Source organism: Lepus europaeus, chromosome 20, assembly GCF_033115175.1.
Source record: "Lepus europaeus isolate LE1 chromosome 20, mLepTim1.pri, whole genome shotgun sequence".
Taxonomy (NCBI): Eukaryota; Metazoa; Chordata; class Mammalia; order Lagomorpha; family Leporidae; genus Lepus; species Lepus europaeus.
In genome coordinates this window covers 51,513,020-51,530,005 of record NC_084846.1, presented here as the reverse complement: position 1 = coordinate 51,530,005, position 16,986 = coordinate 51,513,020, and the positions used below count along the sequence as shown (strand labels likewise).

The following is a 16,986-nucleotide window of genomic DNA, read 5'->3' as shown; positions in this document are numbered from 1 at the left end:
ATAAAAAGACTCCTCCCACTGGCCAAAGATGCGAAAAATGCAAATAACCAATATATTACAAGTATCTAACACATAAAAGCCTAAGAGATCACAAAACTTAACTTTGAGAAGATCTCTCATTCCCACTAAAACCACCCCCAACTCGTATGCCTTCAGAAGTGACTACAGCACCAACTCCTTCTGCGGAGAACTGGCTCAGACCAAGCAAGCGCAGTCACGTGGCATCCAGCGCCCCCACGAATACCAAGCTCCACAGATGCTCAGGTCCTTATGCAAATGCGTAGTACTGGCACCACCTATGCAGATCCTCTGGATTATGCATCTCTGGAATACTTACAATAGGCGGCCTTGGGGCCGGCACCGTGGCTCACTTGGTTAATCCTCCGCCTGCAGTGCCAGCATCCCATATGGGCACTGGGTTCTGTCCTGGTTGCTCCTCTTCCAGTTCAGCTCTCTGCTGTGGCCCAGGAAGGCAGTGGAGGATGGCCCAAGTCCTTGGGCCCTGCACCCACATGGGAGACCGGGAAGAAGCACCTGGTTCCTGGCTTCGGATCAGCACAGCGCACCAGCCATAGTGGCCATTTGGGGGGTGAACCAACGGAAGGAAGACCTTTCTCTCTGTCTCTCTCTCTCTCACTGTCTAATTCTATCTGTCAAATAAAAAAAATGGCAATAGTATAAATGCTCTCTAAATAGTTGCTGATATCATATCATCATGTTAGGGAATAATGACAAGGAAAGAAGTCTGTATGTGTTCAGGACAGGTGCAGGTTTTCCTTCTCAGAGTACTTCTGCTCCACAGTTGGCTGAATCTGTAGCACAGAATCACAGGTTGGGAGACTCAACTGTAGTCTCCAACTACACAACTGTAGTCTCCAACAACCAACGCATCTCTCACCAGACTTCTCCCTGAAATCCAGACCCCCACGTTCCATTCCAATTGCATATCTGATAGACATCCATGTCAACATGTCCCAGAGAACTCCTAATTCTGCCTCCAAGCCGATGCCTCCAACAACATCCCTCACCTCAGCCATTTAGATTGCCACCCCTGCTGTATTTCCAACCCACCAAGCACATCCCAAGGCCAACCACGTCTTAACCCCTGGCCCTGCATCGCCTTTCACACAGATTTCCTCAGCAACCCCAAACCAATTTCCATCATGCACCTGTCTCTCCAATCCTCCATACGTCATCTGGGGAGATCCTTTCAACCTTCAACGCAGATCATGTCATCCCCATGCTAAAAAACTCTGCAATAACTTTCACTACTCTTGGAATGATATTCTGCACAAACTACACAATCTGGCTCTTTTTGACTTTTTCTATCATTCGCCACTCTCCAGCCAAACTGGTCCCCCACTGCTTCTCACACGTGCCAAGCACCTCCCGTCCCACGACAGGCTCCTGGCACCTGTCATTCCCTTTACCTGGAAGGCACCCAGAGTCTCATGGTGCTCACTCTCACAGCCAAGTCTCTGCCCAAAGACCACTTTGCAGAGAGCTCTTCTCGGATCACCCTATCAACTGAGCACGTTAACAGACAGCCACCTGCCTCTGTATCATACAACACAGCATCAAAAACGTCATGGAACGCGGAATTAAAGGCAAGTTTTGCTTGCCCAAATAATCTTGAAATGCACACACAGTTTCCATGAACTTACATTTTAAATAATCACTTGTTTTGATTTATTAAAAAGGCAGAGATAGACAAAGATCTGCCATCCACTGGTTTAGCCCCCTAGTTGCCCACAACAGCAGAGACCAGGCCAGGCTGATGCCAGGAGCCAGGAATTCCATTCACTTCTCCCACACGGATAACAGGACTCCTCACCAGGATGCTGGATCAAAAGCAGCACCGAGCAGTCGGGACTCAGGTCAGGCACTCAGACATGGGATGCAGGCTCCCATGCGGTGGCTTAACCTCCCCCACACTTCCAAAGACCTCTCAGGCAGGCAAATGTGCAAATGTGCCGACGCTTTGTTTACAGTAGCTTTCTGCCAGATAAAGACACAATGTCTGTTATGTTTAAAATAGTGCCTGGCACCCGGCTGATGTCAATAAACATCTGCTGAATGCATTAATAAATGGGAAACTCAGCTATGCTCACATTTCTCCAGTACGGGCCTCTCTCGGGTTTGTCACAGAAGCCACTTTCCCGTACCACGTTCCCCCTCCTCACAGAGACCAGTAATCACCACGGCTGAGAGCTGGGGTCACTCACTAACGAGCTTCTTCCACACCTTGCAGACCGAAGCTCGCACCTGTCCAGCAGCCTGTGGAGCGAGGCCTGCTTTGGAATCCTGCCCAAGAACCTGAGGCTGTCGCTGCACTGGCCAGAGGAGGCTCCCTGACCGCCACGCCACAGCCGATGTGCAGTCAGCAGGCATGAAATCAAACGGTTTGGGCTCCATCTGCTTTGTGCTTTTACAGCACAATGCCCAAGACTGATAAAAAGACTGATAAAAAGAGGCGTATTTCCTCACCGCTCCAGAGGCTGGGAAGTTTAAGGTCAAGGCAATGGCACCTATGAGGGCTGTTTCTGTACAATGCAGCACGTGGACAGCAACAGGGGAGGGGAGTCGGAGGATGGGGGCAGGGGGGAGAACCAAACCATCCCGTATTTAAAAAAGGTGTCCTAGAAGGTACAAGTGTGATGGTTCCCGGAAGACCGGAAGCTGGGGTGGGAAGGGAGGAGAGGATGGAGAGACGCTGACCAACAGGTGTAAGTTACACCTGCAGAGGAGTAAGACGTTCTGGGATCCTACTGCACAGCAGGGTCACTAAGATCATACTCTGTATAGTTCTCAATTTTGGAAAAAAAAACAAATTATAAGATTTTGGATGTTTTCACTAGAAAGCAATGTTAAATGTTTCAGAGATAGATAATATGTACCCTGATTAGACATTACACGACATATAAATGAAGTGAAACAACACACAGCACCCCATAAATATGTGCAATTCATGCCCAAGTCAAGTACACAAATCCATTCCCTGAAGACAGAGCCTCGGGCCCCGGTGACCTCCTGAGGGCCCGCCTCTCAGCACCGCAGCTGGGGGCCAGGGCTCCAGCACACGCACTCCGGGGAACCCACGCACACCGCAGCAGCGCGGCTTCAGGAGCCCTCCCAGCTCAGCACGATGCTGCCTTCCCCTTCACTTACACAGCGGCTGCAGCCTGGGCCTGTTAGCACGGGTAGAGCTCAAGCCCCTGGCTTTGAGTCTTGAACACCTGCGGTCCGGACAAAGCAAGGACTGACAGCTGGTACAGCCTGTCCTCCCATCCCAACAACAGAATAAGGGAAAGCGGAAGGGACAGCACTGTTGGTTCAAACACTTACTGAGCACCTAGACATGCTGAGAAAAGGATGGGAGGCGGGTTGGTAGTTTAAGTTGGTCCAGTAAGTTACCAGGGGGCCAGCTATGTGGCACAGCAGGTTAACCTGCTGCCTGCAATCCCAGCATCCCATATAGGCACCAGTTCGAGTCCCAGCTGCTTCACTTCTGAACAAGCTTCCTGCTAAAGGCCTGGGAAAGCAGCAGAAGATAGCCCAAGGGCTTGGGTCCCAGCCACGCAGGCGGGAGACCAGGAAGAAGCTCCTGGCTTTGGCCTGGCCCTGCCCTGCCCTTTGCAGCCATCTGGGGAGTGACACAGCAAAATGAAGATCTATTTCTCTCTCTCTCTTTCTCTCTCTCTCTCCCTCACTCTGCCTTTCAAATAAAATGAATAGATGTTTAAAAAAAAAAATAAGTAACCTGGAAATATTATTTGCAACAGGAGCTCAAGACTCAGATTAAGAACAGTCCAGGGAAGGAAAAAGTGACCCCAAAACCTTCCTGGGGTTCAAACCCAGGTACAGTGGAAGTGTGTGAGGAACAGAGGGCCTCTCCTCGCCAAGTCTGTGGCGCAGGTGATGGCAGCTCTCACGGAGGTTTTGGGCCCACGTTATGTTGGCCAAATATGAGTGCACTTCAGAAAGTTCATGGAAGCTCAAACTTTGGAGCCTCCAAAAAAACATCTGAAACCCTGGTTTTTTATGATACGTGTTTTCCATGACCTCTCTGAGGATGCCTCCTGGGAGAGCTGCTGTGGCATGTGAATAAATGTCACGTGCTGGAGGTGCGGTACGCGGGGTGGTGGAGGATGAGGGGGCTCGTGGAAGGCCATCACACTGATCAGGGCTGTGTCCTTGGACAGAGCTGTGCGACCTCAGCCTCTCCCTGGCTTTCGCTCACGTGCTCTCACCATCGCCATCTGTCGCCCTGGTCCCCTCTGAAGTGACACGGCCAAGGCCAGAGCCAAGACCACAGGCTGCACCACGCTCCATGGACTTTGGATCTCCACCACTGTGAGCCAAGTGCACCTCCTTCTGCTGTCAAGTCAGCCTGCTTCACCAGTTTCCTCCTAAGAGTGAGAAAGTGGCTGACGGGAGGGCTAAGTGCAGAGTCTCCAGGGCCAATAATCTTGCAAATGGCACCAGAACTAGTAAGCAAAGGCATACGCAAAGTTCTCACACAACGCGCAATTGTGAATACTCTTAACTACGTACGAGAAGCTTCACGTTAGAGCAGACTAGGCACAAGCCAGAAAAAAAAATGGGATCCGAATTCCAGTTCTGTCACTCACGAACTATATGAAATTGAACCTATACCTCCCTCTGAGAATACCTATTGTAGGGACTGGTATGAGGATTACAGAAGAACACAGAAATTGTTAGCACGAGATCTGGACCCCTATCCATGCTCAGTATCTATTCATTTCCTTCAGCATTTGGTCTAAGGAAACATCAGCCGAGCTCCTGCCCACAAATATTTTTGTTTCATGTTCTTTCAGCTGCAGCGAGCTGTTACCTCGTGGTTTAGACTCCTGCATACACCACAGTGCCTGAGTTCAATTCCCGGCTGTGGCTCCTGACTCCAGCTAGTCACCATGCAGACCCGGAGGCAGCGCTAACGGCTCAAGGAATTGGGCTCCTGCCACTCTCATGGGGGACTTGGACTGAGTTCCCACCTCCTGGCTCCAGCTCCGGCCCTGACCCAGCCTCAGCCACATAAGTGAACTAGCGGATGAGAGCACGCACTCTCTCTCACTCTCTTTGTCCCAAATAAATAATCTTTAAAACATCTTTCAGTAATAAAATCGCCCCTCCCCAGGCCCCCTCGATCCCTATGCCCCAGCAGCCCCGGGCTGGAGCTCCCCAGGACCAACCACACTCTTCCTCTGTGCTGTTCCCAGGTTCCCTTCTGCACCCAGGGGCAACCCCGCAGGTCCTGTACTCTCCCCGTTCGGTCATTGCCCCTGGAAGCCCCTCTGCAATTCCTGTGAGCAGCACCTCCTCCTCAGCCCCTCCCTGCAGAGAGCCCTGTCCCGGAGATCCCCCTCAACCTTCCTGCTCCCCCTGGAGAGCAAGGCCTCCTGGACAGCCCTCTGCTGAGCGGGGTGGGCTTCCTCCTTGCATTCCTGGGTTCTCTGGTGGCAGGAGAGGGGGCGCTTGCTCCTCACTGCCTCTACGAGGTCACCCCCAGTGTGGACACCACCTCATCGGACCGTACCACTCAGCATCTTGCTTTATCACTGGATAACACGGCTTCCCCTCCAACCCCACATCTGAGCTCCTGGTTGGCCGACACTCTCCAATGTCACCCCTACCTCGCTTCTCGGTATTTGCCCTGCACGTTACCTCTCAAACTGAGATACTCTTAGTACACTCATGCTGCAAACACCAAGCCCTCCCAGCCACAGCACCTCCACCCCTGCAATGATCTCGTCCCCCCCCTTCTCACCACTCCCACGGTCAGACTCCAGGCTTCTGTCACTACCAATAATGGCAAAGAATGGCTTTGCCATTACCCATAACTCCTTAATCTCAATTTCATGCATTTTGCTTTTGGGATACTATTTTCTGCTCAGAATCTCTCTTACTCTTCATCCACGCTGAACCCCTCCTCACCATTGCTTGTCCCCTCCACCTCAATGTCCTCTGTCCTCACCCAGACCACACCCATACTGAATCGTTCTAACTGCTCCCTTGCCTGCCCCATAGCTCCCTGCATCCTCTCCTCTCACTGTCCAACAGCTAAGACCTCAGCCCTACTGCAATCCCCCACTTCCTGCTCCATGCCTGGACCTGAGCAGGTGACCTTAGCTGGCCACCTCGGAGTCCAACCCTGACCACAGCCCTCAGGAGGGCCCTCAGGTGATTCCTAGATGAGGCTGTTCCCTACGGCTCAGCCCAGCCACCTGGATGGCCCTCTAGCGCATTATTCTCTCTCCGAAAACTGGCAGGACCTCACCCTGCACCTCCCTCTCAGGTTCCCTGAGGAAAAACCCAGGACAGCGGAAGAAAGTGTCCTCGCAAACTCCCACCACCACACCTGCTCTCCACCTCTGCCCCAGCCGCCACCTTCCCTCCATTCTCCCAGCTCCGCAGTTCTCCACCTCCTGAGTTCCCATGGCCTTTACCTGCTTATGAATTATTCAGGGCATTTATGTAAATGGTCAGCACTATCCTATTTACTGAGTTAGAAATTAAAATGGAGAAATTTCTAAAGTATTTATTAATTCATTAAAAACATGAATAAATCTACTACATGGTAACATAACATATTTATATGAGAAATAATATTTTCTAAAACAAAAAATTTAATGAGAAAAGCAGTTTTATATCTTTGCAAATCTCTTAAACGTCTGACTTAATGGAAGACAGCTGTGTCCAATCTGCTGTAATGTGTTGTTTTGGTTGAAGGGTATGAAGGATTTCAGCCTCCCGCAGATCCATAGTTAGAAAAGGAAGGAATATTTTAATAGTCTTTTAGATAACTGGAGATAGTTTTCTTTGACACAGCAGCGAATCCCAACAAGTAACGGTTTCTCCAAGATGAAGCTGCAATGTGGAATCTGAAACCGCATCAGCCAACTTCCTCCCACTCTGCTACCATCAAACTCACAGTCCCGTCAAGCCCTTGACCCACGGACGGATCTGTAACAACACGGACTCCACGGCCAACTGCACAACACTGTTTCCTTAAACCATGCGGATCTTCCAAATGCTGGGACGGCTTCCTACGCTCTGTTGTCAAACCACATTCATTAACATCGCCACCCCTGGCCTCAGAAAAACATCTTCTAAGTATCAGGCGGCTGTCACGTGAAAATCTGAGTTCTTTCAAATCAAAACAATGTTCTGTGAAGGAAAAGGGGTGCTCTGCAGGAGACTCAAAGCCACCTCTGCAGGGCTGTGCCCGGGCCGCAGCCAGACGTTCACCTGCACTTCCGGCGTGGGCACTCGCAATCCCAACAAGATGTGCGCTCCAGGGCGGCATTTAACAAAAAGCAATCAGTCCTCGTGCTTCTTCTGGAACATTCTGGAGCCAGCACGATGGCACTGCCATCGTAACCGAGAATGGTGGTGAAGAATACAACCACTCACTCTACTGCCTTGGGCACTCTCTTTGCCAGCTCGGCCACCTGTGCCGAAACACCCCAGGCTGGGTCGGTAAGCAGCACAGAGAGGTTCCGGAAGCTGGGAAGTCCAAGGGCAAGGAAGGCGGCCTCCGCAGAGACGGGCCCCTTCCCGTGTCCACACATCGACCTGCCACAAGGGCGTGAACCCTATGGGGGGCGGGCAGAGCCCTGGCGACCTCCTCACCCGGTGGGGGTTGGGTTTCCCCATGAGCCTGGAGAGACACCAGCGTTCAGACCACAGCCTATCTGGGGCTCAGGCACCAGCAGCTTCACCCACCACGGCTCTCAGAAGCACGAACCCAAATACCAGCAAAGGACAGAAGGCGGAGCTCGCCTTCTGGGCCTCCTGGGAAGGTCTCGGGGTGTCTGCTGGCCACACTCTGGGGACCGCAGCTCTCGGAGAATGCCCAGGGGGCTTCCCCTTCCCTGCTCCAACACCAGGCTTCTCCGCACTGGGCTGAGTCTCTCACAGCACCTGCAGTGCCATCCACTCACCTGCAACGGCCCCTCCCTTGGCCTTTCTGGACCCTGGGGATGGCCTCATTTGTCACCCTTCCAAAAAGCACTTGGATCCGGGGTGCGGGGCGGGGCTGGTGCAGGGGAGGAGGAGGAGGAGGAGGAGGGCTATCCGTAGCAACTCATTAATCAGCCTCCCTGGAATCAGAACAACAGCAGCCCGGCAGCTGGCCTTCCCGAAGCCTCCTAACACCTCAGTGACAGATACAGACCTCGTCATGCTTCTCTCTAATTCGCTCCTCGCAGACAGCGTCTAGCCACCACACTGCCAGCACCCCTGCAATTCCAGACATCAAGGAGGAACGGGAAACAGCGATGTGAACAGAAAGGGGGATAATCAGACATCTTCAGAGGGAGAGAAAAAAAAAACCCAGCACTGATTCAATGAGAGCTGTTAATGAGGCTTTTTGTTTTGGTAGATTAATTTGGGAGTCTGATGACTAAGAAGAAAATTTTAGTTTCTCAGGTGACTGCTGTTGATTATTAGCAAGGTTTTTCTGTTGTGTGTTGTTTCAATTACAGAGCTGTCTTGGCTGAGTCTGGGTTCCATGAAGTTCAGGCGCTGTCCACCCCAGCAGTGGAGGAGACCGGCCTGGGCCACAGAAGGCCCTGCTCTCACCGATGCCCAGATTACACTTGACAGAGGAGGAGCGGTTCCGGCTGTGACCTGCTGGTGTTTAAATACATTACCCTAATACTCTTTAAGCATCGCCAATTGCAAACCTCGTTACCTCCCAGCGTGTGGCCACGGCCTGCCTTTCATCGGGACAGCCACACAAAGTGAAAACAGGTATATAAAAAGGATTTCAGCAGCAGCATTAATTTATCCTCCCTCACCTTGTGAAGTATTTAAAAGGCTGTGTGGGTTCTTTTTTTTTTTTTTTTTCCTAAGAAAAGTAAGGAGCAAATGTGAGGAAGGCAGAGAAGACACTCTGGGTGTCTTCTTCATGCATCAGAAAGGGACCTGCTGCCCCGGGGCTGGAGAGAAGCAAACCTCTGTGGGCACCATTACCTTGCTCGCAGTCTGACTCAACAAACCGGGCAGCTGACAAGGCCGAGTCGGAACCTGTGAGCCCAGTGCTGAACCATTAGGGCATCTGACAGCCCCTTTTTCAGAACGAGAGCCAGCTTCTGTCCTCTGCCGGAATGCAAAGAAGTCTCACATCAGAAACGAACCTGCAGGGATGGCCCCTGCATCCACAGGTTCCGTATCTGTGGGATCCACACCTGCGTATCCAACCAACCTCACACAAAAATATGCAAAAAAAAAAAAAAAAATGCCAGTATTGAACACCTACGGCTATTTTTCCCCCTTATATTACTCCCTTAACAACAGAACACAACAGCTACTCACGTAGCATCTACACCGTGTAATGTACTACAAATAATCAGGGCCAGCGCTGTGGCGTAGCGGGTAAAGCCACCACCTGAGATACCAGCATCCCATATGGGAGCCAATTCATGTCCCGGCTGCACCACTTCCAATCCAGCTCTCTGCTATGGCCTGGGAAAGCAGCAGAAGATGACCCAAGTCCTTGGGCCCCTGCACCCACGTGGGAGACCCAGAGGAAGCTCCTGGCTCCTGGCTTCGGATTGGTGCAGCTCTGGCCATTGTGGCCAATTGGGGAGTGAACCAGTAGATGGAAGACCTCTCTCTGCCTCTCCTCTCTCTGTGTAGCTCTGACTTTCAAATGAATGAATAAATCTTTAAAAAACAATAATAATAATCTAGGGGGCAGGCATTTGGCAAAGCCATGAAGATACTTGCACCCCATACTGAAGTGCCTGGTTTGAGTCCCCACTCCATTGTTGATGCCAGCTTCCCACTAACGTGCACCCTGGGAGGCAACAGTGATGGCTGAAGCAGCGGGGTTCCTGCCTTCCGCATGGAAGATCCAGACTGAGTTCTGGGCTCTTGGCCACAGCCTGGCTCTGCCCCAGCTGCTGTAGGCATTTGGGAAGTGAAGCAGTTGATGCAAAATGCTCCCTCTCACTGTGTCTTACCTTTCAGAGAAAGTGAAATGTATACACACTTAGACATGTAATGTAGAGAGCATGCAGAGCGTACAGGAGGCTGTGCGTGGGTTACACGCAAGGGTCACGCCAGTGTGGGGGTTACACGCAAGGTTCACGCCACTGTGCGTCAGGGGTGCGAGCATCCACAGGGGCCGGTGCTTGCAGGGGTCTCGGGAGCAATCCTCCACGGACTTCAGGGGCGAATGTGTCTGCTGAATTCAGGTGCTCCTCACCTGCTGAGAGATACCCCAGCCCCCACGGCGCCCCCACACCACACACGGATGGGAATGCACGTGTGACCGGCAGCCAGCCAGGCCCTCAGAAGCCCCAGCTTTCTCCAGACTCCGCAGGCACCCCCACCTGCCACGGGAAGGTCAGGCGCTACTGACCTCAGCTTCCCCTCCAGAGACAACAGCGTAACCAAAACCAACAGAACCGCGTTGGCAAAGCTCCCAGAAACCCACACAAAATGTGCGTCCACCTTGCTCTTGGTGGACAAGCTGTGAGAGCAACGCACACAGACCACACTTGCGTGATATGCCGCAACCACAACCGAATCTAAACGACACATCCGAGGTCGCACAGCAGGCAGAGAACTTGGCTAAGCGATGTGGGACAGCACCGTAAAAGGGTCTGGGTCCTGGGGAGCCCTCGGCGACCCGCCCCTGCCCTCCTCGCTCATCAGGCCATCACGTAAGAAGCTTCTGGCCTGGGCATCCCGTTTCTTATGTCCCCAAAGGAATGTCACAAGTGGACTGCATCCATGGACAATGGTGGAATGCAGGGAAATCGAACAAAGACTACTGAGGATGAGCACGCGGTCCACGCCAAGCCCTTGCTTCAAACCCTTCCCACAAGCTGCCGTCCCAACCTGGCCAGGCGTGCCCCACTCCGGCCCCCCGGGGCCCTGCACGCACGTGAATGCACGGGGCAGCACTGTAGGCCGCCAGCTTGTGATGCTCTGTCCTCTGCACCCCCCACCCCCCAGCCTGGCCGGCCAAGTGCCCTGGGAAGTCTGCCCTGACCTCGCAGCGGACCGCAGCCCCCGGGCACTGCAGTCTCTGTCTGGCAGCTGTTACTACAGGTTGTGTAACACCTGCTGCTTCGCGGGATCAGAAGTTCCAGGAAGGCAAGCGCTGAGTTTGCGCCACTCACTCTGTTACCCAGCAGCGCGCACGGCACACGACAGCGCCGGGCATGGAGACAAGGTTCTCGAACGGCAGCTGAGCTGCAGACCGCAGGGCGCTCAGCCGCAGGAAGCTGCCCACGTGCATGGCTGTTTGAGTCGAGGACTGCTCTGGGCCTACAAGCTGCAAGCATTGAGACTGTGAGTCCAGGCTCAGGGTTCAGCTCAAACCACACACAGAGCACATTTACGGCCAGGGTCTCTGCCTGCACAATGCTTGCATCAGGCCAGAAGCTGCCACTGGAAAAAAGGTTTTGCCTGGGATCAGCCTGGTCTGTGGACAAAGCAAACTCTTCCCAACTCCAGGCTTCTAATTCTCCAGAGAAAAATGTTCCCTGTGTGTGGGTTTTCTGGGGCTGCTGTAATGAATCACGAGGAAATGCAATCGTGTGCACAAGGGTACGCCTGCATGCCCGTGCTCACCACAGCATCACGCCTAAGAGCCGGCACAGGGAACCAGCCTCAGTGGGCACCTGCAGTAAATGCACAGGGAAGCCGTGAACCTTGTGCACAGTGATGCCGTGAACCCTGTGCACAGTGATGGCACACTGGCTGGCCCCGAGACAGGAGGACATTCTGTTCCACGTGACGCCACAGAGGATCTGGGAAGACATGAAATAAGCCAGGCCCAGATCACGGCTACTGCACATCCCACCTATGTGTGGGATCTAAAAATGCCAAATACAGAGAAGCAGAGAGGATGGGGGTTTCCTGGGACTTGCGTAGGGGAGCGGGTTAAATACTGGAGCAATAATGGTGAAAACATAAGAAAATTTTAGTTAGACAAGAGGAGTAAACGCAAAGCATCTACTGTACAACACAGTGACTACAGCTAATACCAATACAGACTTGAAGGTGCAGACATAGCTCAAGTATCCCACCACAAAAAAAAAAGTATATGAGATCACAGATGTTTAACTAGCTTCATTTGGCCATTCCAAGATATATCTCCATCTTTCAAAATTTGTTTGCATCACAAAAAACAGTGTTTATTTGTCAATAATTAATAAACTAAATAAATTACCACAAACTGAGTGGCTTAACACAACAGAAATTTATTCCATCACAATTCTGGGACCAGAAGTCCAAGGCCACAGACCCTCTGTGATGGTTCTGGAAGAGAACATCCTTGCCTTTTCCTGCTCTGGTGGCACCGGGCAGCCCTTGGCTTGTGGTTGCATCACTCTCACATTGGCCCCTGTGGTCGCACTGCCTCCTCCTCTTTCCTGTGCCTGTGTCAAGTCTCCCTCTGCCTCTACCTTAGGGAGACAGCTGCAGTGCACCTGCAATAGAAGTTAGGGACTGTCTAGACAACCCAGAGCAACCTCTTCACCTCCAAACTCTTCACTTACATCTACTGCGACTCTTTTTCCAAATAAGGCAGCATATCCAGGATCTAGGGATAAGGCCACGCTCAGCCTACTGCACTGAGTAGAATGAGCACCACGGCCTGCATCCCTGGGTCTTCCTGAGACAAGGTAGATTTGCCTGAACATAGTCAAGAGATTGCTGGCCAAGAGGCCAGGCATTAGACTGGACTGGACTGAACCAAACTCAACCATACAGGAGCTGGATTCTGCCCTGAAAGAACCACGGGTGGTCTACACCAACATTTACCTAAACGTAAGTATTTTGAGTCACCGGGACACCCGAGTCAGCACAGCTGACGTGAGTTTTAAACTTTCAAGTTTCAATCCACAAACAGTTCTTCAAACTGTGGTACGGTTATCCGCTAAACCCTTCAGTTGGGAGAGCTAAGGCATCCCAACCCCCACAGAGCCGGGCCAGGGGCAAGGAGCCAAGTGTTTTACTTCCAGGAGCCAACATGGGCATCTGCCTCATAATTTTTTCAAGGAATGGTAGTTGATTTGCGTAGATGAATTGTGATTTGTGAGCTTGACAGATGCCATGGATTCAGAGAGAGAGAGGAGAAATGAAGGTCTTCACAGTTTCCCTTAAGAACAATGATACACGCATGCCCATCCACGAAGCAAATACCACGAGCTGTGACCAGGACTAGGATTAGAGAAAATGACAGATGAACACCTTCCTAGGCCTCTGGCTTGGGGCAAGGGTAGGCTCAAATCCTGGGCATGAGCTAACCTATAGGCTCAGTAAACTTCAATAATTCAGATGAGTTCTTCCACCTGCTTGATCATTTTTTTTGAAAGATTTATTTATTTTTCTTATTTATTTGAAAGACCGAGTTACAGACAGAGGTAAAGTTAGAGAGAGAGAGGTCTTCCATCTGTTGGTTCACTCCCCAGATGGCCTCAACGGCTGGAGCTGGGTCAGTCCAAAGCCAGGAGCCAGGAGCTTCTTCCAGGTCTCCCATGTGGGTGCAGGGACCCAAGGACTTGGGCCATCTTCTACTGCTTTCCCAGACCATAGCAGAGAGCTGGATCGGAAGAGGAGCAGCCAGGACTAGAACCAGCACCCATATGGGATGCCAGTGCTTCAGGCCAGGGCTTTAACCCGCTGAACCACAGCACCAGCCCCATGCTTGATCATTTTAAGAATTCTCCTGGGCTGGTGCTGTGGCGTAGTGGATAAAGCCACTGCCTGCAGTGCCGGCATCCCATATGGACACCAGTCTGAGTCTGGGCTGCCCACACAGGAGACACAGATGGAGTTCCTGGCTCCTGGCTTTGGCCTGGCTGGGCCCGTGCCATTGTGGTCATTTGCGAAATGAAGCAGCAGATGGAAGATCGATTCTCTCTCTCTCTCTCTCTTCTCCCTCTCTAACTCTGCCTTTCAAAAATTAAATAAATAAAAAGCTTGTGTGCAGTGAAAGTGTGCACAAAAAAGAACATAAAGACAGTAAAAACATCACAAGTCAGGCTCAGCGAAGACTACAGATCTGGGGTCAGTGTGTTCTCTTGACTTCTCCAGCCTAATATTGCTTTTGTCTACAGAATTTTTCCAGTTAGGAAAAACATTTATCTCAAACACTGAGTCCAGGGCCAGCGCCGTGGCTCAATAGGCTAATCCTCTGCCTTGTGGCGCCGGCACACTGGGTTCTAGTCCCGGTCGGGGCGCCGGATGCTGTCCCGCTTGCCCCTCTTCCAGGCCAGCTCTCTGCGGTGGCCCGGGAGTGCAGTGGAGGATGGCACAAGAGCTTGGGCCTTGCACCCCATGGGAGACCAGGAGAAGCACCTGGCTCCTGCCATCGGATCAGCGCGGTGCGCCGGCTGCAGCACACCGGCCGCGGCGGCCATTGGAGGGTGAACCAACGGCAAAGGAAGACCTTTCTCTCTGTCTCTCTCTCTCACTATCCACTCTGCCTGTCAAAAAAAACAAAACAAAACAAAACAAAACAAACAAACAAAAACACCGAGTCCGATCATTCAAAGCCCTGGACTGTTATAAACACAAAGAAACAACCGAAACTTCCATAGGAAATGTTCTGCTAGAAGAAAGCCACGTTCTGCACAGCTTCAGCTTCTCTGGATTACTGTGCCTCTCCAAGCGCCGCCCCAGACAGCCCCTGGGAAGGACTGAAGGCCGGCTCACCTGTCACACTTTCCACCCGAGCCCGCCTTGGGATGGGCCAGAAAACAGAGGTAGCAGATTTATAAAGAAAAACCTGGCCCTGGAAGAAAGAGAGAAGACAGAGCCTGGCAGTCCTCCAGGGTGCACAGCAAGGAAAGCTGCAGATCCCCTCTTGCTCCCACCCCGTCTCCAAGGCCTTCACTTCACAGGAGGCGTGGCAGGTGCATAAATAAGCAAAGGGAAATGCTGGTTACAAAAACAAACAAACAAACAAACAAAACAACCCGACAGTATTCAAGGTACATCAAGAAGCCTGACACTGGTTTCATCTCAAATGACTGCACGGAGAAAAATCAGACACACGAAGACCCAACAAATGGTAGAGATTCTGACCCAGCAGAGTCCGTAGTCGGCAAACTCAACAGAAGTAGTGGGCAGCAGCAAGGGAGCAAGACCAGGTTGGCTGGTTTACATGGAAGACTAGTTCTCACCGATCATCCTTTGGTAATAACCAAAATAGCAATTTAAATAGGAATTTAAGGTTGCTTCAGAGCGTAAAACACTGTGCTTAATGGCAAAAGCCCATTGCAATTTTACACAGCTTAAGAAAGACCCACGTTTAACATGTAAGCAGAGAAGACTAGTACAGGGGGAAAAAATTCCAAGGTGTTTTGTTAAGCGTCCGTTCATCTTTGCACGGTGAGCCTCTCTCCTCCAGCTTTGGCGGAATGCCTTTCATGATGATCTGGAATCACCGTGTAATTCTGTCCACTGGATCCACACCATTTCATCATGTGTGACATTTTAAAGACGACGTGAGCGGAGAGAAGGTTAGAGAAGAGGTACACCTGTTAAACCTATGTTTTACATTTACTCACAACCTTTGCAGTTACCTTGAAAAATAGCGACATATGTGCAAACACTTGGGTATTTTCATTGCTCTCAACAGCTTTGTGATACTATCAAGAGATCTTTAAACTGGTGAAAAGACACGTGTATGTCATCACCAACTGTGAAATGACCACTGACGGAAACACGCAGGGTAGTGCCGGTAAAGTAACGTTCAAATAGTAACTGGTAGAGGAAATACCCTCAAGAGACGTGAAGGTCCGTATCTAATAACTTCCCGAGCAGAAAAGAAAGGTTTTGAGCAAGAACATGGAATGAGATAATCAGAGACCCACATACCCATCCTTGGTCTGATCCACGACACCACTTAAAAGCTCCACAGTCTTCGGATTAGGCTGGCTTGCTCCAAAAATGTTCAAGTACCGAGTGACAAAGTCACTGGGAGACATGAAAAATTCGCCATTTTTTTCGATGCTTGCATACTGTTAAAAAGAGAGAGAGAGAAAAAAAAAATGATATTCTGTATTTTTGACTTTCAAAGGGACACAGTCATGGGACCAACATGTGAAAAGGCTGAAAATAGTCAAAGAAAGAAATTCCAGGTATGGCCCGTACTTTTCATGGTGACTGCTCTCTTCACCACTTCAAAGAAAAGGTGAAAACACACCAAGTGAGGCAAGTGTTATGCTTTTATTGGTGGGGAGGCAGCAGGTGATGGCTCCAGGAGTCGAGGTCCTGCCACCCATGTGGGAGACCTGGATTGAGTTCCTGGCTCCCGGCTTCACTGTGGCACCGTTCTGGCTGTTGCAGGCATTGCGAGAAGGAATCAGCAGAGAGGAGATCTGTTTCTCCTCTCTCTAGCACTCGCTCTCTCTCTCTGCCTTTCAAATAAAAGGAAAATAAATAAATAAATAAATAAATAAAATTTTTTTAAAGAAAGGAAAAAAGGAACCACCAAACTAACCTCTAAACTAGGGACTTTCCACTTTAACCAACCAAATTTATTTTCTGTCTTGCTTCGGTGAACACCTTATAAAAGTGCTCCTTATAAAAGCGTCCCATTGATGCAGCGCTGGACCACTTGCGTCTGGTGCTGCCCAGTCCATAAATCACCGAATGTTTAAACAAGCTCATTAAAATGTTAATGTGCCTGAGCTCACCTTTGAACAGAAGTCACAGAGGAACACAACCACACTCTTTTGTCCCCTTCCTGCTTTAAGGTCCTCCACCACACGTGAAAGATGACAAGCTGAGCTGGAAAGCAAACTATCCACCGAGAGGTTTCTTGGGGGATTTTATGGACGTGGTTCCTACACACCGTCCTAGTTAGCGTGCTGTTCATTCTAGAACGTTCCCCCAAGGAAAGGGTCAATAAAAATGACTACTGGCGATGCTTCTGCACAGCCATCTCCCGGTCTGGGGACAGGCGATCCCTGGTCTAGGAGGCCCCGAGGGCTG

At 51.0% G+C, this 16,986-nt stretch overlaps 1 protein-coding gene across 2 annotated transcripts in view; it reads right to left on the bottom strand.

Annotated features, from left to right (window-relative positions):
* SLC25A13 (solute carrier family 25 member 13) overlaps positions 1–16,986 on the bottom strand; it is a 186,952-nt gene that overhangs the window by 128,836 nt on the left and 41,130 nt on the right. Inside the window, exon 3 of one of the 2 annotated variants that reach the window (XM_062179221.1) lies at positions 15,868–16,010. In XM_062179221.1, the coding sequence (XP_062035205.1) occupies positions 15,868–16,010 (143 nt within the window). Of the gene's footprint in view, positions 1–15,867; positions 16,011–16,986 lie in introns of those variants that run through there. The other variant, XM_062179222.1, reaches the window with a different exon arrangement.